The sequence below is a fragment of the Molothrus ater genome, chromosome 25 (assembly GCF_012460135.2).
Source record: "Molothrus ater isolate BHLD 08-10-18 breed brown headed cowbird chromosome 25, BPBGC_Mater_1.1, whole genome shotgun sequence".
NCBI lineage: Eukaryota > Metazoa > Chordata > Aves > Passeriformes > Icteridae > Molothrus > Molothrus ater.
In genome coordinates this window covers 4,971,452-4,997,063 of record NC_050502.2, presented here as the reverse complement: position 1 = coordinate 4,997,063, position 25,612 = coordinate 4,971,452, and the positions used below count along the sequence as shown (strand labels likewise).

At 51.3% G+C, this 25,612-nt stretch overlaps 2 protein-coding genes across 3 annotated transcripts; one reads left to right on the top strand and one right to left on the bottom strand.

Moving 5' to 3' along the window:
* The first annotated feature begins 1,829 nt into the window (after positions 1-1,829).
* APOBEC2 (apolipoprotein B mRNA editing enzyme catalytic subunit 2) lies at positions 1,830-21,449 on the top strand. 2 transcript variants are annotated; one of them, XM_036398234.2, is made up of 6 exons: positions 1,830-1,934; positions 4,657-4,865; positions 5,725-5,863; positions 16,078-16,235; positions 19,973-20,520; positions 20,916-21,449. In XM_036398234.2, exons 2-5 carry the CDS (start codon positions 4,693-4,695, stop codon positions 20,511-20,513), a joined length of 1,011 nt encoding a protein of 336 aa, XP_036254127.1. In that variant the 5' UTR covers positions 1,830-1,934; positions 4,657-4,692; the 3' UTR covers positions 20,514-20,520; positions 20,916-21,449. The 2 variants fall into 2 exon arrangements, with proteins under 2 accessions (XP_036254127.1, XP_036254125.1); XM_036398232.2 differs by lacking the exons at positions 1,830-1,934; positions 4,657-4,865; positions 5,725-5,863; positions 20,916-21,449 and adding an exon at positions 20,689-20,902 and having other exon boundaries at positions 16,073-16,235.
* Positions 21,442-25,516, bottom strand: OARD1 (O-acyl-ADP-ribose deacylase 1). Its single transcript, XM_036398235.2, has 6 exons — positions 25,427-25,516; positions 25,070-25,134; positions 24,236-24,380; positions 24,069-24,127; positions 23,273-23,385; positions 21,442-22,983 (listed from the first exon to the last, which is right to left on the bottom strand). Exons 1-6 carry the CDS (start codon positions 25,500-25,502, stop codon positions 22,881-22,883), a joined length of 561 nt encoding a protein of 186 aa, XP_036254128.1. The 5' UTR covers positions 25,503-25,516; the 3' UTR covers positions 21,442-22,880.
* Between the last annotated feature and the right edge of the window lie 96 nt (positions 25,517-25,612).

The window sequence follows — 25,612 nt, the reverse complement described above, 5'->3', positions numbered from 1 at the left end:
AGGAAACGTTTCCTGCCGCAGTGTCGGGGCTGGCAGGTCACAGGGATGGCCACCAGGGTCCTGCCTGTCCCCTGCCACGTCCTTGGTGGCAGCCAGGAGTCCCCATGCCCATCCCGGTCCTTCATTGCCGCTGTAAATCAGGGAAGCTCCGCCGGCTTCCAGGAGCTCTGCGGATTTATGGCAGGAGCTGCCCCTGCATCTCTATTTCCAGCTCTAGGGCGGATTGAAATATGCAGCTTCTCAATAATATATTCAGGTGAACGGGGCCTTTCTATTGGAGCAATTAATCGTGCAGGGAGCGAGCCCCGGCGGGCAGGACGTGCGGGGGTTGCCAAGGAGAGCGAAACAAACAGCGCCGGGGAACTGAGCTCTGTGCCTGCGCCAGGGGCTGCGGGGATGCTGCACAGCCAGGATCCCAAATCCCTGCGGCCCCAGCCCGGCCGTGGACGCGGCGCCGCTGCAGAGCAGCCTCAGCTCAGCCTGGGCTGCTGGCAAATCAATCCAAAGCTGGAATGTCGGGGTGGAAATCCATGGGAAGGGGAGGAAACCATCCCCACATCACCAGATTCCCCTCTCCGTCCCCAGATTCCCCTCTCCATCCCCAAAATCTGCAGTCTTCCATCCCCACAAATTCCCCATCTCCATCTCCACAAATTCCCCATCTCCATCCTCACAAATTCCCCTCTCCATGCCCATAAATCCCCCTTTTCCAGAGCATTTCCAGGGCTGTTCCCTGTTCCAGCACCTGCCCAGGGCAGGAGAGGGACTGAGGGCACAAAACACATCCCTTGGGGTGGCTGGGCATGGATTTGTGCCACTCTGGCTCCAGCACTGATGGTGCCACCAAAGGCTCTTCCCAAACCTGATCCTGCTCTTTCCCAGCCCTGGGATGGACATGGGATGGGGATGGACACAGTTCCACTGCAGAGCAGCCTCAGCTCAGCCTGTGCTACTGAGAAATCATCCAAAGCTGGAATATCGAGGAGAAAATCCATGGGAAGAGGTGAAAAGCAGGGTTGTGCTGGAGGAAACCATCCCCACATCCCCAAATTCCCCTCTCCATCCTCAACATCTCCCATCTTCCATCCCCACAAATTCCCCATTTCCATCCCCATAAATTCCCATCTTCCATCCCCACAAATTCCCCATCTCCATCCCCACAAATTCCCCATCTCCATCCCCACAAATTCCCCTCTCCATCCCCATAAATCCCCTTCTCCATCCCCATAAATTCCCTTTTCCAGAGCATTCCCAGGGCTGTTTCCTGCTCCAGCACCTGCCCAGGACAGGAGGAACTTTTAGGCCTGGAGCTGCCCCTGTTGTTTTTTCCCTCCTCCCATTTTCTGTTCCCCCCATCCCCAGCAGCATTCCCAGCATCCCACATCCACAGATCCTTGGGATTTGACCCTCAGCTTCTCCACCTTCCAGCAAATTCCATTCCAAACCAGCCTGGGCTCACTCCTGCCAAACCTGTGGGATTGGGCTCGTGCCCAGGGGGACGAAAATCTGAAAATTGTCAAATTTTGTGCTTTTTGCCAAAGCTGCTGGGGGAAGCAGGAGCTGACTGGGATGGAAACCGTTTGGGCTCTTTTAGGAGCTGCATGGTTCCATGACACAAATTTGCAGTCACAAATAGCAACAGGCTCTGGGAGGAGATGCAGGAGGTTGGGGTGTGATTAATGAGCTCTGCATCTGTCCCTGGAACTGGGAATTCCACTGGACCAACCCACGGCAGGGCAGCGTTCAGGCTGGCTGAAAATCTGGCTTTTTACAGCAGTTTTTTCCCCTCTCTTTCTTTCTCCTCCCATGAAAAAAAAAATAAAAATCATTTCCTTGGGAGCTCAGTGAAAGAAGAGATTTTCCTGATTCCTGTTGCAGCAGCAAAATCCCAGCGTGTGAGGAGCCAGCCCTGCTCCTGCCTCCATGAAATCCAGGTAATGACCCAGAACTGCTGGGAATTAGTGTTTCATTTTGCCAGCCCTGCCAGACAGCTCCCTAATGGAAATTGATTTCTGGCTTCTCCCTCTGCCATTTTACACACCCATGGAGCAGCTTCGTTTCACCTGCCAGGGAAATTTCGGCCAAAGGGATGCACAGGTGGCCCTGGGAAACGCTTGGTTAATTATTGGGGTGTTAATGAGGGCCTGGGGGAGGGTGGGACAGGCCAGGAGGGTCAGAGGGACATCCCATGAGTGTGACAAGGGCACAGGGTGAATTTGATAGGGATACCCTCTGGATGTGACAGGGACACCCATGAGTGTGGCAGGGACATGCCCATGAGTGTGACAGGGACACCCATGAGTGTGACAGGGACATCCCATGAGCGTGACAAGGAAACAGGGTGAATTTGACAGGGACACCCCATGAGTGTGACAGGGACACAGGGTGAATTTGATAGGGACACCCTGTGGATGTGGCAGGGACACCCCAGGATGTGACAGTGATGTCTCATGACTATGGCAGGGACACCACTTACATGCAGAAGGGACACCCATGAGTGTGACAGGGACACCCCCTGAATGTGATGGTGACACCCCATGAGGTGACAGGGACACCCAGCGATTGCCCCTGGACCCACCCCAAACTCCTGGCAATTATCCCGGGGCTCCAGCACCCCAAATTCTGGGCTCCAATGTCCCAAATTCCCAGCAACTGTCCCTGGGCTCCACCATCCCAAATTCCTGGCAATTGTCCCCAGGCTCCACCATCCTGAATTCCCAGTGATTGTCCCCAGGCTCCAGCACCCCAAACTCCCAGAGATTTTCCTGGGGCCCCAAATTCCAGGCTCCACCATCCGGAATTCCCACTGATTGTCCCTGGGCTCCAGGATCCCGAATTCCCAGTGACTGCTCCCAGGCTCCACCATCCTGAATTCCCAGGGATTGTCCCCAGGTTTCAGCACCCCAGATTCCCACTGATTGTCCCTGGGCTCCAATATCCTGAATTCCCGCTGATTGTCCCCAGCCTCCACTACCCCAAATTCCCAGTGCCTGTCCCCAGGCTCCATTACCCCAAATTCCCAATGATTTTCCCCAGGCTCCAGCACCCCAAATTCCCACTGATTGTCCCCAGGCTCCATTATCCCAAATTCCCAATGATTTTCCCCAGGCTCCACTACCCCAAATTCCCAATGATTGTCCCCAGGCTCCATTACCCCAAATTCCCAATGATTGTCCCCAGGCTCCACCATCCTGCACTCCCAGCGATTGTCCCCAAGCTCCACCACCCCAAACTCCCAGTGCCTGTCCCCAGCAGCAGCTCCCAGTTTAATCAGCCCCAGCCCCAGCTCCCCGCCCAGTTTGGGGCCGTTTGGGGCCGTTTGGGTAAAACGCGGCTGCAGCTGCAGCACTCGGGGATCACCAGTGACAGGGACAGCCCTGGGTGTCCCAGCCCTTCCCTCGGCCAGGCACAGCGAGGCACTGACCCAGGTAAGGCTCAGGCAGCTGAGAAAAACCAAAAGAAAGTTTTCCAACCCTCCTTCCCCTCTGCAGCCCCAAAGGAACTGGGGGAAATTCGGTATTTTCCCATATTCCGTTCCTGTGGTGTGTGTGGGGAGCAGAACGTGGCAGGGCTGGGTGACTTTTAAAGCAGAACTGAATTTGGGTCCGTTTCCAGCTGCTCTCTGGCTCTGTGGGTACTTTGGGAGTGCCATGAATTGTCAGGTGAAGGAATTGAGGCGGTGTTCGGGGCGTTTGTTCCTCGGCGAGGTGGGAATTTGGCGTTCCCAAGCACGGTGTGGTGACAATAATAACAATTAGCTAATTAGCCGAGCGTGCAGCGGAGTGTTAATCGTGAGCTGAAACCCAAGCAGAGCGTGTGGAGGTCAGTCCCATCCCCTATTCCCCATCTCCCTGGGCAGCGCTCCGGGACATTCCCCTGGCTCAGGGGCTGCTCCTCCTGCATTCCTAAATCCCAAACCCTCCCAGGTGCATTTTGTGCTCGTGCTGACAGCTCAGAACTGCTCTGCTGGCAGCTCCTGCCTGGCATTCCCGGCGAATCTTAATGGGGGTTTTGGGCTTAATGAGGGAAGGATGGAGGAGTGGCAGGTTTGGAGCTCTGCAGGGGAAGATGCAGGACAGACACTGAATTCTGGATGTGTCCTGGTCTTACCCTGCATTGTGTGGGAACGTTTTTATTATTAAAGGAAAATTTCCCTTGGTTTTATACAAAAGGAACTCGGTGAACAAATTCAGAGCCTCCCACTGTGTGAAGGTGAGAGTTCTCTCTGCCGTGGGTTCCTGGAGCACTTCAAGCTGCTGGAAGGGTTTTTCTGTCACAGGCCTCTTTTAAAATAGAAATTAAAATAGAAACCCACGTTGAAAAATCATGGGGAAGTCTGGATGGAGTTTGGGTTTTCATCCTGGGGGCAGCAGAGAAGGGGCAGCAGCTCCAGGAGGCGCCTCAGAGCCTGCCAGCCCCAGGGGCAGGGATGGGGACAGCCCCCAGACCAGAATGTTACAGGGAGCTGTGAAAGAGTGGGAAAATCAGGGGGGAAAACATCCCAGACAGGAACAATCCCTATTTCAGAGAGGGCTGGACACATTGAATCATTTCCAGCTGCCTTAGGGGCTGAAATGGGACGTGGAATTAGAGGATGGAAGCAGGGAAGAAACCTCATCCTTTAAAAGTGATGCTGTGATTTTGCTTTTAACTTAGAGCAGGAAAAAAGCAATTCCAAGCCCCTGAGGGAGGATGTGGGCTTACACCGTGGGCTTCACCGTCCTGCCCCACGTTGGAGGATTCCTTGGCTGGTTCCTGAACAGGAAGGAGATCCCAGCGTGGTACGAGAAGCTGAAGAAACCTTCCTGGTGCCCGTCCCGCAGAGTGTTCCCTGTGGCCTGGACCATGCTGTACACGGGCATGGGGTGAGTGTCCTGTCCTGCTGTCCTGCTGTCCTGCTGTCCTGCTGTCCTGCTGTCCTGCCGGCCCTGGCACAGCCAGAGTGGCCCTGCCAGGCTCTGAGTGCTCCCTGTGCCCTGGACCATGCTGTACACGGGCATGGGGTGAATGTCCCATCCTGCTGGCCCTGGCACAGCCAGAGTGACCCTGCCAGATGTGATCCTGTCCTAGCCAGGTTTCACCCTGACAGGTGTGACCCTGCCAGATGTTATCCTGTCCCAGCCAGGTGTGACCCTGTCCCAGCCAGGTGTGACCCTGCCAGGTGTGACCCAGCCAGATGTGATCCTGTCCCAGCCAGGTGTGACCCTGCCAGATGTGATCCTGTCCCAGCCAGGTGTGATCCTGTCCCAGCCAGGTGTGACCCTGCCAGGTGTGACCCTGCCAGATGTGATCCTGGCAGTGACACAGCCTGGGGGATGCCACCACCAGCCATGGCACTGGGCAGGGGCCAGGAGCCACTCTGGGTGTGACAGGGGAGGTTTGGGAGGAGGGAGGGGACAGGGAATTGTGGAATGGAATCATGGAAGAGCCCCAGCTGCAAGGGGATCATCCAGTGCAGATGGATGATCCCAAAATCCCACCCTGGGCATCCCTGGAGCTCTGGCCAAACTCTCTGGAGCTCTGGCAGCCTCGGGGCTGTGCCCAGCACCCTCTGGGGCAAGAACTTCCCCTGATTTCCAACCTCACCCTGCCCAGAGCCGTCCCCTGGGCCCTGTCCCTGCTCCCAGTGCCTGGATCCTGCTGTGCTGCCAGTCCTGCTGGGGCAAAGTGCAGGGGGGCTCTGTCCCTGCCCAGGGTGGCACTCACAGCTGTCCCTCCTCACAGCTACGCCTCCTACCTGGTGTGGAACGACCTCGGGGGCTGCAGCAGCAAGGCCATCGTCCCCATGGGGCTCTACGGGGCTCAGCTGGTGCTCAACTGGGCATGGCCACCCTTGTTCTTCGGTGCCCACAACCTCAACATGGTAATGGGGCTTCCCTGCCGGCTTTGGGGCGCTTTGGGGCTGTGCTGAGGGGAACGATGAGGGAATCTGGGGCTGCAGCCACTCCTGCTCGCACACAAGGGTATCAGCCCCTCCAGGCTCACTGTGATAGCTGGGGTGGGGAACGGGGCTGGGCACTGCCAGGGCTGCACCCCCCAGTTAAGGGTCGGGGCTGGGAGATAAAGCCCTTTGTGGGGTCACACCCTGAGGGACAGCAGCACTGTCACATCCCTGTGGGGAGCGGCTCTGGGGGCTTATCGGGCACAGCCAGGGCGGGGCTGGGCAGTGCCACACCCGGGCTGGGCCACCAGGCACTGCCACACCTGGGCTGTGTCACCAGGCTCTGTCCCAGGCTGTGCCACCAGGCTGGGCCACTGGGCTGTGCCACCAGGCACTGCCACACCTGGGCTGTGTCACCAGGCTCTGTCCCAGGCTGTGCCACCAGGCACTGCCACACCTGGGCTGTGCCACCGGGCTGTGCCACCAGGCTCTGCCTCAGGTGCCAAGGCCCGAGGTGACAGGGGCAGAGTTGGGGATCGCTGTTTCCGCCTGGATTTTGTCACTCTGGGGGTGAAAGGTGCAGCTGGGGAGTTTGTTCAGTGGCCACTGTCAGGAGCAGGGTGTGTCAGCAGAGGGGACACTGGCCACGAGCAGGGTGGGATTCCATAACGAGCAGAGATGAGCACATTAATTATTCATGGTGTGACACACTCAGATGTGATCGGAGCCCAGGGACAAGGTCCTGGGGATTGGGGTCGCTCCAGTGCCAGCTCCCCCATCCCTGTCCCACTTCCCCAGCTGTACCTGGGTATTTTGGAAAGTTTATTCAGTGGCCATCATCATGAGCAGGCTGTGTCAGCAAAGGGGATGTGATAATGAGCAGAGATGAGCACATTAATTATTCACGATATGACACACTCAGATGTCACTGATCAGAGCCCAGGGACAATACTGGGGGTCAGGGTCTCTCCAGTGCCAGCTCCCCCATCCCTGCCCCACTTCCTCACCTCTACCTGGGTATTTTGGAGAGTTTGTTCAGTGGCCGTCATCATGAGCACGTTGTGTCAGCAAAGGGGATGTGATAATGAGCAGAGAAGAGCACATCATTAATTACTCGTGGTGTCACTCAGGTGTCGCTGATCAGAGCCCAGAGACAACATCGGGGGTTGGGGTCTCTCCAGTGCCAGCTCCCCCATCCCTGTCCCACTTCCCCAGCTGTACCTGGGTATTTTGGAGAGTTTGTTCAGTGGCCACCAGCACGAGCAGGGTGTGTGAGCAAAGGGGACACTGGCCACGAGCAGGGTGGGATTCCACCATGAGCAGAGACGAGCACATTCATTAATGACTCGTGGTGTGACGCACTCAGGTGTCACCGGTCGGAGCCCAGGGACAATATTTGGGTTGGGGTCTGTGCAGTGCCAGCCCCCCAGCCCTGTGCTCACCCCTCTCTCCCCCTGCAGGCTGTGATCGATGTGCTGTGCCTGGACGGGCTGGCCCTGGGCACCTTTTGCTCCTGGTACCGAATCAACCGGGTGGCAGCGCTGCTGCTGCTGCCCTACCTGGGCTGGCTGGCCATGGCCACCTGCCTCACCATCCGCATCTGGAAGGACAACCCCCAGCAGAAACCGGGCAAGAGCGACTGAAATCCCCTTTGGTGGTGTTAACTGGCCTGAGGGGTGTTGAGTTTTCAGGGGAAAAAAAAAAAAAAGTGTGTTCAGTTTGTTTTCCTCGATGAGGGGGAGAGAGAAAGAGAGAAGTGATGGTTTGACTTTATCTTATATATATATATATATATATATATATATATATATATATATATATAAAACTTGATTTTTAAAAAGAAATTACTCAATTTTTTTAAAGAAATTACTTGATTTTTATATATATATATTGCTTGATTTTTTAAAAAAAAAATTACTCAATTTTTTAAAGAAATGACTTGATTTTTAAAATATATATATTACTTGATTTTTTAAAAAAAATTACTCAATTTTTTAAAGAAATGACTTGATTTTTAAAATATATATATTACTTGATTTTTTAAAAAAAATTACTCAATTTTTTAAAGAAATGACTTGATTTTTTATATATATATATTGCTTGATTTTTTAAAAAAAATTACTCAATTTTTTAAAGAAATTACTTGATTTTTTAAATATATATATTACTTGATTTTTTAAAAAAATTACTCAATTTTTTATAGAAATTACTTGGTTTTTTAAAATTTTTTTAATTACTTGATTTTTTAAGAAAATACTTGATTATTAAAAAGAAGTTTCTCCTTTTTTGGTTTTTTTTTTTTTTTTTTTTTTTTTTTTTTTTTTTTTTTTTTTCTCTTTGTGCTATTGCTTCATGTTCCTGTCTGCCCTGGTTTGTGCTTCAATTCTTTATCTGCTGGCAGGGCTGGGTCTTGCCCTGCTGCTGGATGGAGATTGGGCTCTGCCTCCTGTTTGGGGAGCATCCCAGCCCTTTCCCCTCCCTGCTGAGGGGTAAAGCAGCAATGAGCAGCACCCAAATGCTTCTCCCAAGAGGAAATTCCTCTCTTCCACCTCCATGTGCCATTCCTGAGCAGAACTGAAAAGCTCACAGCAGTGTCTATGAAGAAAACTTCATTTTATTCTTTTTTTAAGTACAGAGACATGAGAGTATGTAAAATTTGTGAGCCTGCTCCCACTGCCTGGAAGGTCGTTATAATTAATGATATAATTAATTATATAATTGGCAAAAAGCAGAATCTGTCAGGTGCAGTGCAAGTGCCTCATCCTGGAGCATTTCTGTGCCGTTAGTAATTAGGAAAGGTTAAAATAACAAGAATTCCAAAGGAATGGGATGGGATCAGACACATGGGACTCATCCTTGTCTACCCCTTTCCCTAGAAAAGCTCTGGTGTCTCCAGACAGAATTTACATCATTTTTACCTGCTAAAAGCACTAAATGGAAAGAGAAGGGGCACATGGATCTTCTTCCTGGCACTGGCTGTAATCAGGGCTGTAATTAATTGGGGCTGTAATTGGGGCTGTAATTGGGGGTGGGAGGGCTCAGCTGGGGCTGTAAAATTGTAATAAATTGTATTTGCTTTGAATAAAAACAAGCTATTAGTTCTTTGGAGAATAAATAAATAAATAAATCTGAGTTCTTATTGCTGGGCTGGTTTGGGGTGAGGCTCCCAGGGATGGGATTTGGGAAGGCTCCAGAGGTGGATTCATTCCTGGGGCAGGTTTGGGACCCCAAAGGTGCCCAAGGTCCCTCCTTGGGGACATCCCTGTGTCCCCACAGGCTCCTCTGTGCCACCAGCCCAGCAAAAACTGTGGTGATTCTGTCACTTTGATCCATTATTTACCCCCCTGGCTCGGGATTTCTCTCCCCGGGGCTGTGTGTCCCAAGGAAAAGCTGCAGGGAAAGGCTGGAACTCTTTTTTGATGCATCACTGGTGACATAAAAAAAAAAAAAAGAAAATAGAAGAAGAAAATAAAAGAAAAAAAAAAAAAGAAAAAAAAAAGAAATAAAAGAAATTTTAAAAAAGAAGCAGAAAAAGAAATTTAAAAAAAAAAGAAATAAAAAAGAGAAATCCTCATGCCAAAGGACAAATGTAAATTATTTCTCCCTCAAATGAAGGAGGACTCTGGCTGCAGGTTGGATTTGAGGGGGTTCAGGCTGATTTTGGCTGTGCCCATCCTGGCCTCAGGGAACAGGGATGAGCAGGGCCATCCAGAGAAGGCAGGAGGGATTCAAGGAGCCTTTATCCCCTTTTGGAAAGGGGAGAGAATTATTTAAATCTCATTTAAATTGATGGCTCTAGATCTGGCTCATACCTGCAACTCTTTAATAACATTTCCAATTAAATAGATGAATGCATATTTGATCAGCTTTCATAAATTGGGTCGATTTCCTCTTCCCACTTTTTTTCTGCAGGCAAAGGAAAATCTGAAATGAAGATTAATAGGATTTTTTCCATGTGTGCCCTCCCCATTTTCCCAGCTGCTGGGACTGGCTGCCTTGTTCTTGTTTTCCTTCCAGTTTCTCCTCCTCCCAGCCCACCTGTAAATGCAGAAAGAGCTTTTCTTTGCCTCCTGCCTCTTCTCACAGGCAGCAAAAATAGCAAATATTCCTCCCTGTGCTGTCCAGAGCAACTTGAAATCAATTGGGAAAATTAAATTCAGTGAGACACCCTCCTGTATTAATATTTAAAGCATCGTTTGGTGCATTTGCTGTTTAAACAGATACACTGAACCCCCTTGCATAAAAATAACTTTAATGACATTTCAAAGTCATCTGGAGGGTTTCTTGCCCAGACTGTGCAGCACAGCCCCAAAGCAGCTTTGGTTTCACAGAATCCTGGAATATTTTGGGATGGAAGGGAACTAAAGGAACTTCCCATCTCAGCCCTGCCAGGGGCAGGGACCCCTCCCACTGTCCCAGGTCAGTCCAAGGCCTGGCCAAGCTCGTGTTTGTACAGCCCTGACCCCAGATTTGCCTTTGGAATGGGCAAATCCTTTCCTTTCCTTTCCCTTTCCTTTCCTTTTTCCTTTCCTTTTCCTTTCCTTTCCTTTCCTTTCCTTTCCTTTCCTTTCCTTTCCTTTCCTTTCCTTTCCTTTCCTTTCCTTTCCTTTCCTTTCCTTTCCTTTCCTTTCCTTTCCTTTCCTTTCCTTTCCTTTCTTTCCTTTTCCCCTCCTTTTCCCCTTTTTCCTTTCCCCCTTTCCTTCCCCCTCTCTTCCTTTTCCCTCTTTCCCTTCCCCCCATTTTCCTCTCCCCTTTTTCCTTCCCCCATTTTCTTCTCCCCTTTTCCCTTTTCCTTTCCCCTTTTTCCCTCCCCCTTTCCCCTTCCGCCCTTTTCCTTCCCCCATTTTCCTCTCCCCTTTCCCCTTTTCCCTTCCCCCTTTTCCTTCCCCCATTTTCTTCTCCCCTTTCCCCTTCCCTCTTTTCCTTCCCTTTTTTTCCTCTCCCCTTTCCCCTTCCCCCTTTTCCCTTCCCCTTTTCCCCTCTCCCTCCTCTCCCCCCACACTCTCCCATCACTGCTGCAGCTCTCCCTGATTTCCCTGCCTGGAGCTGCCCGAGCCCTCACCCAGGTGCCAGCCAGGGTTTGTCCCCTCCGTGCAGGTGACACAGCCCAGGTGCTGCAGGGCCCGGGTTCCTGTGCTCGGAGCTCTCCCCGCAGCAGCAGCAGCAGCGGGAGCTGCAGCCCTGCTGGGAGCTGTCATTAACTCCCACTTGGGCTGGGGATTAATTGGGGAGGCAGCAGCTCCTGCCAAGGCTCCTCCAGTGCCAGGCTGGGAATGGGAGCCAGGAGGGTGTGGAGGGAAGGGGTGAGGCAGGAGCCCAGGTGAGAGCATCCCTGGAGCAGCTTGCAGCAGGATTTGGGCGCTGCCCAGGTGGGACAGGAGCATTTCCAGCCCTCCCTGAAGCCCTTTTGGTGCTGAGGCAGCCTCAGAATCTCTGCTGGTCAGAGCCACCCCAGGATGTGTCAGAAAGTCTCTTTTCCCAGCCTGGCAGTCGAAGAAGGAGTCAGAACTCTTCAGTTCTTGTTCTCAAGCTTGTTTATTGTTTCTTATCTATAAAATTCTTTCTCCCACCCGCCAAGGTCTGTCTGGCAGGTCGGGTTGAGGCACACTGGTGTTATCTTTTATACTAAAAACTACATGTACACTATTTACAATAACTTCCCTATCACCTGTGTTAGACAGTGAGCTTCTACTCTAAACCAATCTGAAAGTGCCAACATCACCCAGAAGATGGAGGCCAAGAAGAAGAAGGAGAAAGGACAAGGCACACCCAAATTCCTCCATCTTGGGACCCCGAGCCCCCATTCTAAAAACCCCAACAATCTATTTTTCACCCTGTGATAAATTCACTATCATTCCACTTAAACTTTCTTGACTTTTAATTCTTCATATAAAGGTTGGTAATTGTTTTTTGCATGGGTCAAAATCAAAGGCACAGGGACCCCAAGCCCCCATTCTAAAAACCAAAAGAATCTATTTTTCACCCTGTGACAAACTAACTATAATTCCACTTAAACATTCTTGTAATTCTTCATAAAAGGTTGGTGATTGTTTTTTCCAAGGGCTAAATCAAAGGCACAGGGACCCATTCTAAAAAACCCAAAAATTTATTTTTCACCCCGTGACAAACTAACTATAATTCTACTTCAACTTTCTTGACTTCTAATCTTTCACATAAAGGTTGGTAATTGTTTTTTCCAAGGGCTAAATCAAAGGCACAGGGGTCCTGGGAGCTGTGCCAAGGTCTCTGAGCCCCCTGGGCAGGGGCTGGAGCCCTCCAGGGCATGCAGAGGAATTTCCTGGGTTCTGACAAGGCAGGAGGAGAGGGCCAAAGGACGGGAGGAAGGAAGGGAAGCTGTCAGTGTTTATTTATTTATTTGTCCCGTAGTTACAGCTGGAAAAAGCAGGAGGGGGCTGGCTGCCAGACAGTGTCTCCAGGGAGACATTTGTTAGTGCCACCAGCTGTCCCCTCGGCATGGAGAGCAGGGCTGAGCCATGACTCACCCAGCCAGGCTCTCCTTTCACTCTCCCATCGATCCCAAAATGTTCCTCTGGCCCCACAATGCCAGAAAAGCTCCCTGTTCCTGGCAGGGCCCGTGGCAGGCAGGTGTGGGTGATGGGAACAGCCAGGTTAACTCCAGGAATTGCTGCTGCAGGGACAGGGACAGCTGGCACTATGGGACACGAAACGACACGGACACACAGCTCTCTCAAGGGTAAAAAGAGAAGATTTCACTTCTGACTGCAACATTTCTGGATTTCCAACGTTTATAGATTTAGTTGATAGATTTAGATTTCATTTCTGACTCCAACATTTCTAGATTTCCAAGAGTGACCCTGGATTGGAGGGTGACGGTGCCACCTCTCCAATGACACTGCACAAACCAACAGTCCATCAAATTTCCCCTCCTCCATAAAAGAATGCAAAACAATCAGTTATTTACAGAAAGTGTGTGAGAAAGTTTGTTACAAGAATGTAAACATCACAAGGCTTAGAAAATCTTAAAAAATCAGGGTGACAGCCACGACCTGCAGGGGACACAGGGCTGCAGAGATCCCTGTTTGGGGACAAAAGCCATCAGAGGGCTCAGAGGTGCCTCTAAAACCACTGAAGAAGCTGCTCTGGACTTGAATGGATGCAGGATCCTCAAAATCCAAAGCTCCAGCAGCTGGAAATCCAAAATCCAAAACTCCAGCAGAGCCTGGAAGCTTCTCCCAGCGCAGGCTGTGCCTTAGGCCTGTCCTGGGTGTCCCCTGTGCCTGAACTGTGATCCCATGGCAGGGCTGAGGGAGCAGGGGAAGGGTTTGGAGAAACCTGGAAAGGGTTTGGAGAGTCCTGAGGGAGCTGGGAAGGGTTTGGAGAAACCTGGAAAGGGTTTGGAGAATCCTGAGGGAGCTGGGAAGGGTTTGTAGAGTCCTGAGGGAACAGGGAAGGGCCTGGAGAGTCCTGAGGGAGCTGGGAAGGGTTTGGAGAGTCCTGAGGGAGCTGGGAAGGGTTTGGAGAGTCCTGAGGAAGCTGGGAAGGGTTTGGAGAAACCTGGAAAGGGTTTGGAGAGTCCTGAGGGAGCTGGGAAGGGTCTGGGGAAACCTGAGGGAGCTGGGGAAGAGTTTGGAGAGTCCTGAGGGAGCTGGAGGGGCCTGGAGACCCCTGAGGGAGCTTGGAAGGGTTTGGAGAGTCCTGAGGGAGCTGGGAAGGGTTTGGAGAGTCCTGAAGGAGCTGGGAAGGGTTTGTAGAGTCCTGAGGGAGCTGGGCAGGGGCTCAGCCTGGAGCAAAGGAGGCTCAGGGGGAATTTCTGGCTCTGCACAACTCCCTGCCAGGAGGGGACAGCCGGGGGGATTTGGGATCTCATCCCAGGGAACAGGGACAGGAGGAGAGGGAACGGCCTCAGGCTGGGCTGGGGAGGCTCAGGTTGGACACCAGCAGGAATTTCCTCATGGAAAGGGCTGGAAGGGGCTGCCCAGGGGGGTTTGGAGCGCCCATCCCTGGAGGTGGCACCTGGAGGTGGCACTGAGTGCTCAGGGTGGGCACAGCTGGGACTCAGTGATCCCAGAGGGGTTATGAACAAATTCAGAGCCAAGTGGGTAAAATATGAAATCAGTGGGGACAGGGACAGGTGGAGAGGAACCTCAACACAAACTCTGCAATTTGGGGGTCCCCTGAGCCCCTGGGGACACATTTGGGGTCACAGGCAGCCCCCAGAGCCCTCACCCATCCCCAGCTCCAACGCAGCAGCTCCGTGGTGCCCTTTTATATTTTTGGCTGCAGTGGGGGTTGGATCATGGCTGTTCCAAGCACTGCCCTAGAAGGAGCTGGGGAGCAGCTGGGAAAGGCTGGAGAGAGGGGGAGCCTCGGTGCCACATTCCCCAGATTAGATTAGAGCTCAGCCCTCGCAGGGGCCAGGCTAAAGCTGCAGCAAAATTGGGACCCCAGCCATGAAGAGCTTCCAAAAATAAAGCAGAGTGGGTCAGAGGGACTGCAGAGGGGCTGAGATGCTGCTTGAAAATATCAGGATTAGGAGGAAATGAGCTGTCAGTCATTGGGAGAGGATTCCCACCCTAAAAGCAGCCCCTGAAATGTCAGAGGTGACAGCAATTGGACAGGGGAGGTGGAATCTGAGCGTTGTCACCACACAGGAGGCAAAACACCCCCCCTGCCCTGCAGGAAAGTATTCTAGGCTTAAAAATAAATAAAATCCTGCAGCGTGGAAGATATATGTTCCATGGATAGGATGTCTTGAAATTTGTCAAATCCTTGGTTGGGCTGTCATCGCTGCCAGCTCTGTCACCTAAACAACACCACCTAAACAACAACTCTTCAAAGGGGTGCTCTGTCCCCAAAAACTGCATCCATGGTGGCACTGGGAAAAAGCTCCAAAGGATATGCAGCCCAGCAAAGGCAGGGTGATGGCAAGGGGGCTGGGAAGAGCAGCCAGAATTAATTATCTGTGATAATTTGTTATTAATTTTCTGTGATAATAAATGACCTGCCTGGTGGTGTGGATTTATTTCACTTTGTGATGGTGCAGCCTCCTGCCAAGGCTCTAAAGAGCTGAATTTAACAGGATCACAAAGGCTGACTTGGCTCCAAAGCTGATATTCCAAGCGATTTGATTTTTATGGAATACCTCTTCTTCTCCTCAAACTAAGAGAAGGTTTTTGCACTAATGCTGACTGAATACTCCATCAAATACAGCTGAATATTCCACATTTACACAAAGTTTGCTGCTGGTGGGTTCTGAGCCGAGCCCACAGGTTTGATTTCCAGTGTGCTTTGATTCCAAAATCCTGCCCAGCCACACTTTTCCCACCTCCTTTGCCCCATGGCATGGCCAGGATTGGTCTCTGGGAAAACCTCACCCAGGTTTTTCATTAAACTCAGCTCAGGCAGGATTGGTACAAACTGTAAATGATTGAAATTGAGAGTGAGATGCTGGGAGAGTTTCATATAATCCTGAAGGGAACAAAAAAAGAGAGGGAAAAGCCCCTCCAGCCCAGTGCACTGGGAACTTCTGGAACACTCAGGAGGAAAAGGCAGAACAATGGGAGGAGCAGCACTGCTGCCCACTGGGAATTCCAGCTGGAATTCCAAATATTTGGGGGAAGGTTCTGGCTTGGATTTACAGCTCCAGCCAGGAGATTTCCAACTCAGAGCCCTGCATGAGCAGGGTGGGAGGAAGCACAGGATGCTCCAGGTGATCCAGGAAGCCAAACCCACCAAAGCCAGGGATTCTCCAGCAAAATGACCACGACCCTTTCCCCTCTTGCCTGAGCCAGGCCAGGCTGAGCTGGTCCTTCAAGGTCAGCCATGGAATCTATTGGCAGAGGAGGGAGAGGGCTGTGAGAGCAGGGAGTGCCCCATGCCAGCCACCCGTCACCCCTTGGGACCAAAGCACAACAGAGCTTCCAGGGTTTTCCATCAGGGAAATTTGGGCTCATCCCAGCCACTGAGAAGTTGTCACTTGGTTTGAAATGAAAAGGGGAGCAAAAGGGGCTGCTGAAAGGAGCTGGAGAGAGCAGGGGAAGGAGGTGACACCTGAGAGCCCTGGGTCACCCAACCCTGTCCAGCCCCTGCCGCCGCCGCCGCTTTGTTCCATATTTAGTTCCTGACAACTGTGCCTGGGGCAGGAACTCCCAGCTCTGTTTTCCCTCCTCCCTCGGCTCCCAGAGCCCTCAGAAATTGCTCTTTCTCTCTCCCAGTGGCCACAGCTCGGTCCCAGTGTCCTGGGGAAGATGGCAGAGAAGCAGGAGGAGCCCAGCAATGCCCAGAACGGGGAACCCGACAACGCCGAGGAGGGCGAGGGGAAGAAGAAGAAGGTGAAGAGGGAGGACCTGCCACCCTTTGAGATTGTCACAGGGTAAGAGATTGGGATTTAAACTGGAACTGGGGGAGTTCAGTGAGCTCTGTCTCAGCTTTTAGGTCCAGCAACACAAGCAGCATCTTCTGTAGCGTGTTTGGAAGAATCTGAAATGGTTTGGATTTATTGTGGGATTTTGTTCTAAGTTTTGCTGACTTTTAGAGCATGGACTCCCACCAGGCAGGCAGAAAAGTGCACTTGTTTTGTAGGAACAGCTCTGTTTCTGCAGTGCTGGTTCCCTCCCAGCCCCACTGACAGGATGGGGATGGAGGTGTTGCCTTTGATGAGAGCTCAGTATTGATTTCTTGCTGTGATCAATGGCTCTTGTCTGAGAGTTTCTCCACCTGTGGATCAGGAAAAACACCCCTGCTATGGTTGATTGGCTTGATGGGCCTGGGGGACAGATTTTTCAAGAGACCTAAAGGTTCACATTTTCAAGAGCTCCACAGCCACAGCTGGAACCTGACTTTCAAAAAGAAACCAAAAAGCCCGACTTGCAGAAAGGCTCCAAAACAAGAGGCAGTATTGAAGGCAGCAGGGCAGCAGGGAGCCTGGCCTTTGGAAAAGCAGGATATCACAGGGCTCTGGTGGAAGCTGAACTCAGCCATAATTGACAGCTGCAAGTAGGAAAAGCCCTGGGTGTCTGTCCCTGGAGGAGCAGCAGGATGAGTCCCTCTCCCCTCAAATTTCCCTTATCAGTCACCAAAGGAGTGTCAAGGCAAATAAACCAAACCCAGGATTTCTTCCAGCTCCTTAAAACTAAAACTTCAACTTAAAACTTAAAACTCAGGCCTTCAAAATATCCCCTGGAATCCTTCTGGCTGTGCCATGGGCCCTGCAGGTGAAATTTGGCTGCTTGTTGTGAGGCAGGACAGCAGCCCTGCCACAAAATTGGGTTCCATTCCTGCTCAGGGGAGGAAAAAATCTCCATTCTCTTCTCAAAATGTGAAAAAGAAATCCCTTCTTGGGGCAATCTCTGTCACAGATAATCACAGAAATAAATGATTAGCAGTGGCTTTTAAGGAAAGAACATCCCTCTGCTAGGAATGGAGCTAAGGCACCAAAAAATTGTGGATATAAACCTCTGGGCCAAATGTGGAACATTTAAGACATGTCCTAAAATGAATTTTAATGAGGAAATTGGGTTTTCTAGCCTTGGAGCACTCAGCCTGCAGGGACTGAGCAGGATGTCCAAACTTCCCTGCTAAACCCAAGGCTCTGGGCTAACCATGGCTGGAAAAGTTCCCTTAGCACCACCCTGCAAGGAAATTTTTTATTGGAATGCCATGGACGTTCCAGGATTTGACAGGATTTTCAACCCTGCAAAGGGGACAGTGAGGAAATGAAACAAAAGTCCTAAAGTAGCCCCAAAGAGGTAGAGAAACCCCAGGGATTTTTTTTTTTTTAGTTTCATTTTAAGGAGGACACCAGGAGCTCAGGCCAGGCTTTGACCTGGGATCACCACCAGGGTTTTTCCAGCGATTTACAAATTCCCAGCCAATCAAGGCAGTTGTGGGAGTGATGAGGAAACACAAGAGCAGCCAGGGAAAAAGCACTTAAAGCCAATTAAATTGCATTTCAGCTTTAGCCCTTGGATTAGGGGCATCTCAGGACTCCCAGCCAAGTTCTCTCTGCTGCTCACAGCTCCAGGAGGAGTCTGGCTTCCAGGAATCCCTGGGAAGCCAATTACTCTCTTTAAGAATATTATCCCTTTTTTTTTTGGCTGAACACAGCCTGTAATCCCAATCTGGAAGCATTTCCTGCCACATTTATTTCCACTTTCCCCAGGTGTAAATGAGGCTCCTTGTAGGAGTAATTCCTTGTTACTCTTTTAGATAGTGCAACATTCTTATTTTCCTCATTAGATGTTTTCCTTCTCTCCTTTGTGACAGTGCCAGGGTCACACTGGGTAGCTGCTCTTTCTTCCAGCCCATCTGATTGCAGCAACTTCAATCCCAGATTGAAGATTCTGCCTCAAAATTCAATTTTTTTTTTGTCTCCATATGATCTATCACTTTGCTACCCAGGGAAAACTGATAAATTAGGTTGGAGCATTTAGAAATCCCTAAAAAATGTCATTTAATGATGCTTTTCAGGGGAGGTTTCTATTTTGACCTTTCCTATCCTCAGGTGAGCTGTGCCACCCCAGCCTAGTGTCAGAGCAGGGATTTATATTGAGAATATTGGGGAATTCAGAGTCTGTGAACAGTTTTTAAATTATTTCCATGAACATTTTCACTCTCCAGGAGGCTGGAGCCAGGTGGGGATCAGCCTCTTCTCCCAGACAACAGCATGAGGGGAAATGGCCTCAGATTGTGCCAGGGGAGGACACCAGGGGGAATTTCTTCACAGTAAGGGTTGCCAGGCACTGGAATGGGCTCTGAGTGTTGTTTCTATTCCTTCTTGGAATGTTTTTAATTGAACTAACGCAGATTCCAAAGTGCTGGGAGCAGAATGGAGGTGAACATCCCAGCTAAGCCCAGGCACACGCCGAGATAAGCAAGAAAATCCATCAGGAAGGGCTGGCTAAATGCAGCTCCCAGTGAATCCAGCCTGAGCCAATCCATCCTGGAGCAGGCTGCTGCTGCTTCAGCTGTTCCATGAAAAGGCACAGCCAACCTCGTCACTGCTGTGACCCCTTTGCTGTCAGGGAGTTAAATCAGGGATGAAATTCCCTGTGCCTCTGATGTATTTAAAAACGTGATGTTATTGTGAAACCACTCGTTGCAGACATCGCTCTGGAATGGGTGTCTCATGTCCACCCTTCAAAAAATCATCAATCTAAGAATCCTCGGCCAAAGAAACACTCATTATCCAGGATACCAAGCAGGAAATGTGCTATTCTTGGAAGCACATGGATTTTTTCCCCACTTTTCCATCTCTTTCCCTTCCCATCTCCAGAGCCATCCCATGAGATGTTCCACCACGAGGTGATCTTGGAGTCACAGAAGGGAAGATGTGGACAATAAATTAAAAGAGTAGGTGAAGAAGTTTATCAGCAGGAACTCTGGCAAGAAATCCACATTTTCACAGCAAAGTTGGATTTGATCCTGGATATTTATAACCTAAACCTTGGAACACAGAGAAATCAGGGGCGATGCAGTGATTTGCTCATGGGATTTGGGTCATGGGTAGAAGTGACCCAAAAGTGTGACCCTCACCTAAATCTGCCTCTGAGCCTCCTCTCTGCTCTTTCCCCTCTCCCAGGGAGCACTTCCCAACCTAAACCTTGGGACACAGAGAAATTAGGGGCAATGCAGTGATTTGCTCATGGGTAGAGGTGACCCAAAAGTGTGACCCTCACCTAAATCTGCCTCTGAGCCTCCTCTCTCAGCCTAAACCTTGGAACACAGAAATCAGGGGTAGTGATTTGCCCACAGGATGTGGGTCATGGGTAGAAGTGACCCAAAAGTGTGACCCTCACCTAAATCTCCCTCTGAGCCTCCTCTCTGCTCTCTCCCAGGGAGCATTTCCCAACCTAAACCTTGGAACACAGAGAGAGAAATCAGGGGCGATGCAGTGATTTGCTCATGGGATTTGGGTCATGGGTAGAAGTGACCCAAAAGTGTGACCCTCACCTAAATCTGCCTCTGAGCCTCCTCTCTCAGCCTAAACCTTGGAACACAGAGAAATCAAGGGTGATGCAGTGATTTGCCCATGGGTAGAGGTGACCCAAAAGTGTGACCCTCACCTAAATCTGCCTCTGAGCCTCCTCTCTGCTCTCTCCCCTCTCCCAGGGAACGCCTCCCAGCCATCTTCTTCAAATTCCAGTTCAGGAACGTGGAGTACAGCTCGGGCAGGAACAAAACCTTCCTGTGCTACGTGGTGGAGACGCAGGGCAAGGAGCCGGTGACCAGCCGGGGGTACCTGGAGGACGAGCACGCGGCCGCGCACGCCGAGATGGCTTTCTTCAACACCATCCTGCCCGCGTGCCAGGCCGGTGCCCGCCACGATGTCACCTGGTACGTGTCCTCCAGCCCCTGCGTCACCTGCGCCCAGAGGATCTGCGAGGCCCTGCGCAAGAACAAGGGGCTGCGCCTCACCATCATGGTGGGCAGGCTCTTCATGTGGGAGGAGCCCGAGATGCAGGCGGCCCTCAGGAGCATGAAGGAGGCCGGCTGCAAGCTGAGGATTATGAAGCCTCAAGACTTTGAGTATGTCTGGAAGAACTTTGTGGAGCAGGAGGAAGGGGAGGAGGCCAAGTCCTTTGTGCCCTGGGAGGATATTCAGGAGAATTTTCAGTACTACGAGGAGAAGCTGGCGGAGATCTTGCACTGAGGCTCAGGTGAGTGAGGGGGTCACTCATTAATTCTCCTCTCTTTAATTTGGGTTCCAGTTTATCTTATTGTCAGCTGAATATTGCTAACAATGCCAGGCAGTGGCTTTGCCCTTCCAGGGGCTCCCCCACAGCACATTCCCAAGGGATTTAGTGCTTTTCTGTCTTCTCCTCCAGGAATAAAGAACAAAAAGGTTCCAGGGCCACCAGAACACCCCCCTGTCCCCCACAGGGATGATGTTCAGGACAACAGGGAGAGGATGGAGACTGAAACGGATTTTACCCACACCCCAAAGTCTAAAAAACACCAATAAAGGAAATCCCAGTGCTTCCAGAATTCCTTTTTCTATGGGGTACTGAAGAGTCACCTCTGAGTCTCTGGGACGTCTCTTTTTCCTCCCCAGGATCAGAAAGGATCCATGAAGAGATGTGACAGACCTGGACACCTGGGACAGTCCTGCTTCCCAAAGCTTTGATTCCAGCAGGATGGAGAACCAGCCTCTGGGAGTCCAGGCCCTGTGGGACTCCAAACACACACACACAACACAGACACAACACAGACCTCTGGTGTTTGGGATTTTTTGGGTGTTTTTTGTTCCTCCCCCTCCCTGCCCCAACCAAACCCATGCTGTGGTCAAAGGGATGGCAGTGATCTACAGGCAGGCTGTGGGATCACATTCTGGGAATATTTCATGGGAAGAGACCTTAGAACAAAGGTTAGATAAATGCATTAGAAAGAGGAAAAGAAAGGGATTTAAAGGTGAAAAAGCAGTTTTCTCCCTCTGTTCTCCTCAATAGTCAGAGCTGTGATTTAATTCAGGGCCAACAGCTCTCTTCCAAATCATGATGGAGCCCAAGAACTCGACATCAAACAATGTTGTTTGGGATATAAACCTGGGAAAAGCAGAGTGAAATAAAATGGGAAGCCACTGCAAAAGCCAAAACAGTTTATTCCTTCTTCTCTACTTGCAGGAAGTCCTAAATTGAACCTGACAAGTCTGAATTCAAGGACATCCCAGGACAGCCACACAGGGAATATTTTGTAGCTGGGAAGGGAGAACTAAGTGCCAAAAAAATTTCCAGAGTACACACAACTGCTGGAGAGCAGGATCATTTTCCATGTAAAACAAAGCTCATGAGGATGCCATGAGTAAGGAACCAGAACAAAAACCCAGACACAAATAAGGGGGAGGACTGAATCCATGAGCAGCCTCCATGCCTGTTCTGGATCAGCTCATTGCTCCAAATTCCTCTGTTGTTTTTCCCAGCTACAGCAATTCCCCACCCAACAGGTCTACAAAATATGGGCAAGGAACAAGGAGAGTAAGGATGAAGACAAGCAGAACTGAGTAACCCAGTCCCTTCCCAAGGGATCCAATCAGGAACCCTGTCATGTTACAAAATTCCCAACTCTTATGTCCCATTTTTATATTTCTTCAACACACCTGGCACTTTTCTGGGCATGCAGAATGACACATGTCCAGAAGATTTGTTATTGTGGGAGGGTTTAAAAACCAAACACAAAGGAAAAGTGTGTGGCAGTTGCTCAGTTCTAGAACAAACTCTGCCAAATCAGGAGTTTTCCATGGATCTCAGGAAGAAGGGGTGGTGCTGATTTGCTTTAGTTTTGGGTGACAGACACCAACCTTTGTGTAACACCTGGACTACAAATGCAACAAAGAAAGAAATGTGAAAACCCCACCTCAAACCCCATGCTGTGAGTTTTTAGAGCACATCAGCCTGTTTGGATCCTCACCAAACAGAGCTCTGCAGACCATAAATTATAGAGGTGCTGTATAAAACACACCCCCCTCCAGCATTCCCTGCAGTCCCAGCCTGTCCCCAGAAGAGCCACAGGTAGCAATCCAACAGCAGGGCAGTGTTTATTTCACATCACACCATGATCCTGAGTGAGCACGACCTCAGCAAACCCAACTTGTGGCAGGAAGGGAGAAATGAAACCGTTCCACGTGTGAGAAGAGGTGAGTGACCGCAGTGCCAGGCAGGGCATGGCAAACAGAACAAAGCAGAGGTGCCAGCGCTGCCTGGGGCAGCACCAACCCAACAGAAACCCCGAGTCCCCAGCGGCAGCGGCTCCGTTTCCCTGCGTGGAGCCCCAGTGACACCTGGTGGCTGCAGGGACACACTGGGAGCTCCCCCAGGGCTTGCACAGCGCCGCTGCCTCCCGCTAATTAACAGCCCAAATGAACTGCTCAGGAGCCTGCTGCTGCTGCTGGAAGCCCCTGTGACTGTCACACGAGTCAGTGACACCCGAATGCAGAACGTGCTCCACACACAGGCCCCCCCCTTGTCAGTTCAGAGGTTCTGCTCCCAAAACTGGGGGAAATGGGGATCCTGGACTGCTCTGCTCACAGGCTGTACACTGTGATCTTGATGTCAGTGTTCTCAAACACTTCCTCAAGGATGGCTGACACCTTTTCCCACTGCAGGCCATCGAGTCCACATCCAATCCTGGAAGATAAAGCACCAAAAGAGCTGTGGGGCCTTGTGCTGTGCCCAACCAGCCCCGGAGCAGCTGCAGTTTGAGGTGGCCCTGCCACAGCTCCTCATGAACCCACAGAACGTGGGGGGAACAAGGAAACAAATGCACAGGGAAATGCAAATTAGATTTGTCAGTTGAACAGAGGAGTTGGATTGAGGTGGATGCTTGAATTCTTATTTTACAGCAGGGGATCATCCCTCAGACATCCTTCTAGAAATTAAACACCCAACATTGGCATCCAGGCGCTGAGCCCCTCACCTGGGCATGGAGATGTCGGTGACTCCATTGTTCAGGCAGTGAGCTTTCATGGCTTCCAAACTCTTCTGCATGCTCTCATACGTGGGCTTGTGAGAAACCTTCTGCTTTGTAATCTGCAGAAAAACAGAAAAGCTCAGCTGTGCCTTGGGCATGACCCCTGCAAACTTCTGTCTGTTATAAATACAAAACACACATTCCCTGATATCCCAAAAGTCCACACCCAGACTTGCCTCTGTGGAAAGAACTGAGCAAAGAACATTTCACAGCTTAAAACACTCGAATGTAGCAGCCAGTTCTGTCCATGTAAAGGTGAAATGCAGATGCACACAACAGCTTGGCTGCTCCTCACAGGCAGTGTTTGAGGACACATCTCTTATTGAGAGGAACATTCCAGAAACTCCCTTCCAGTGCCCAAAGGGAGCCAACAAGACAGAGACTATTTATTTACGAGGGCCTGGAGTGACAGGACAACAGGGATGGCTTCATATTGCCAGAGGGCTGGGTTAGATGGGATATTGGGAAGGAATTGTTCCCTGTGAGGGTGATGAAGCCCTGGCACAGGCTGCCCAGAGCAGCTGTGGCTGTCTCATCCCTGGAGGTGTCCAAGGCCAGGCTGGATGGGATAGGGGAAGGTGGGATAGGGGAAGGTGTCCCTGCTCAGGATGAGATTTAAGGTCCCTTCCCACCCCACCATTCTGTGATTCCCCGATTCCATGAACACGACCAAAACCCCCCCCAGCTATAAATGTGACAGTTTAGCTCCAGGGAGGTGGCCCAGTGCCACCCCAGCCCTTACCAGGTAGTAAATGTAGCGGTCATCCCTCTGCAGAACCGCCACCTCCCCTGTCTTCTTCTCTAAAGCACAAAAACCAAGGTGTTTTCAGAACAGCCACACTCCATAACCCCAAACAGCTCCAACACCCTCCCTGCTGGAAATCAGGAGCTCCTTCAGGCACCACTCACTTTGATCCAGGAGCTCCTGGACGCCTCCAAACTTCTTCTTGAAGAGCACGGCGATGCCGGCGCCCATGCGGCAATCCTCGCTGATGCAGTGGGCCAGGGCGTCCGTGCCCGGGCACGAGAACAGGTCCCCCTTGACACACCTGATCTGCAGGGCAGGGCAACAACACCTCCTCAGAGAGCACACAGGGCCCTGGTGACCAGGGAATGGGCAGCAGGAGGGACAGGGTTTGAGTTTGCTGTGCAGGGCGTTAAGGGTTTGAGCTGGCACAGGCTACAAACCCAAGGGAGGGAATTAAAAACCCCACGTGTGGAATTACAAACTCCATAGACAGAACTACAAACCGAATTCACAGCACTACGACCTCAATTCAGAGAATAACAAACCCAATATAGAGAACTGCAAACCCACTACAGAGAATTACAAAGCCACTACAGAGAATTACAAAGCCACTACAGAGAATTGTACACCCTGTACACAGATTTACAAACCCACTACACCTCCTCAACAAGATCATTTATGAACATCATGTGCCAGCTCAGCAGGTAATCTTACAAAATCAAAGCTTAAAAGGGTAATTATGTGACAGGGAGCACAGCTGGATTAGTGAAACCCCTCCAGCAGCACCAGGCTAGAGGTGCTCAGGCAGGCAGGTGAGCTCTGTGCTGCTGCACAGCACCTGCCCCACTGATATTACACACAAAAAGCACAGGGATTTCAGCACTTTACTCTCAAAAGCTGCAGGATGCAGCCAGTGCCGCGCTGTCAGGGCTGTAATGAGAGGAAAGCCTCTTTGCACAGACAATAATATCCCATGTAACCCATTCCCTACGCACTCTCTCCTGATCCTTGGAGAAGTGGGTGGCCATGGTAACGTGGGGTATGGAGAAGGCTCCTGCGGCTGGAAAGATGAGAGAAAAACAATTATTAGGAACCTCAAGCTAGGCAGTAAGAGTGTGTTAGAGGGGGCGAGGCTGAACCTAATTATATCTGTGACAGCGGGACAACTATGACAGATGCCGGTGCCCCTGACCCGGTCCCGCTGCGCCTACAGCTCCGGCCCGGGAGGAGGCCCTAACCCTGGGTCACCGCACAAGGAGCACCCCCAGGCTGCCTCCCTCCTCCTCATCACCATCATCACCCTCCTCCTCCTCCTTCCCCTCCCACCCCTGAGCGCCACTCGGCCGCCGCACCCGCGGGGCGCACAGCGATCAACCGGGCCGGGCCCACGGCCTGCGCCACGCCGAGCCTGCCCAGCACCGCCCACATCGCTCCGGCCGAGCCGCAAGGGCGGCCCCGCCTCACGGCCACAGCGCACCGCCTCAGCCGGCACGGCGGCTCCGCCTCAGGGGGACATTGGCGGTACCGCCTCAGCCTCA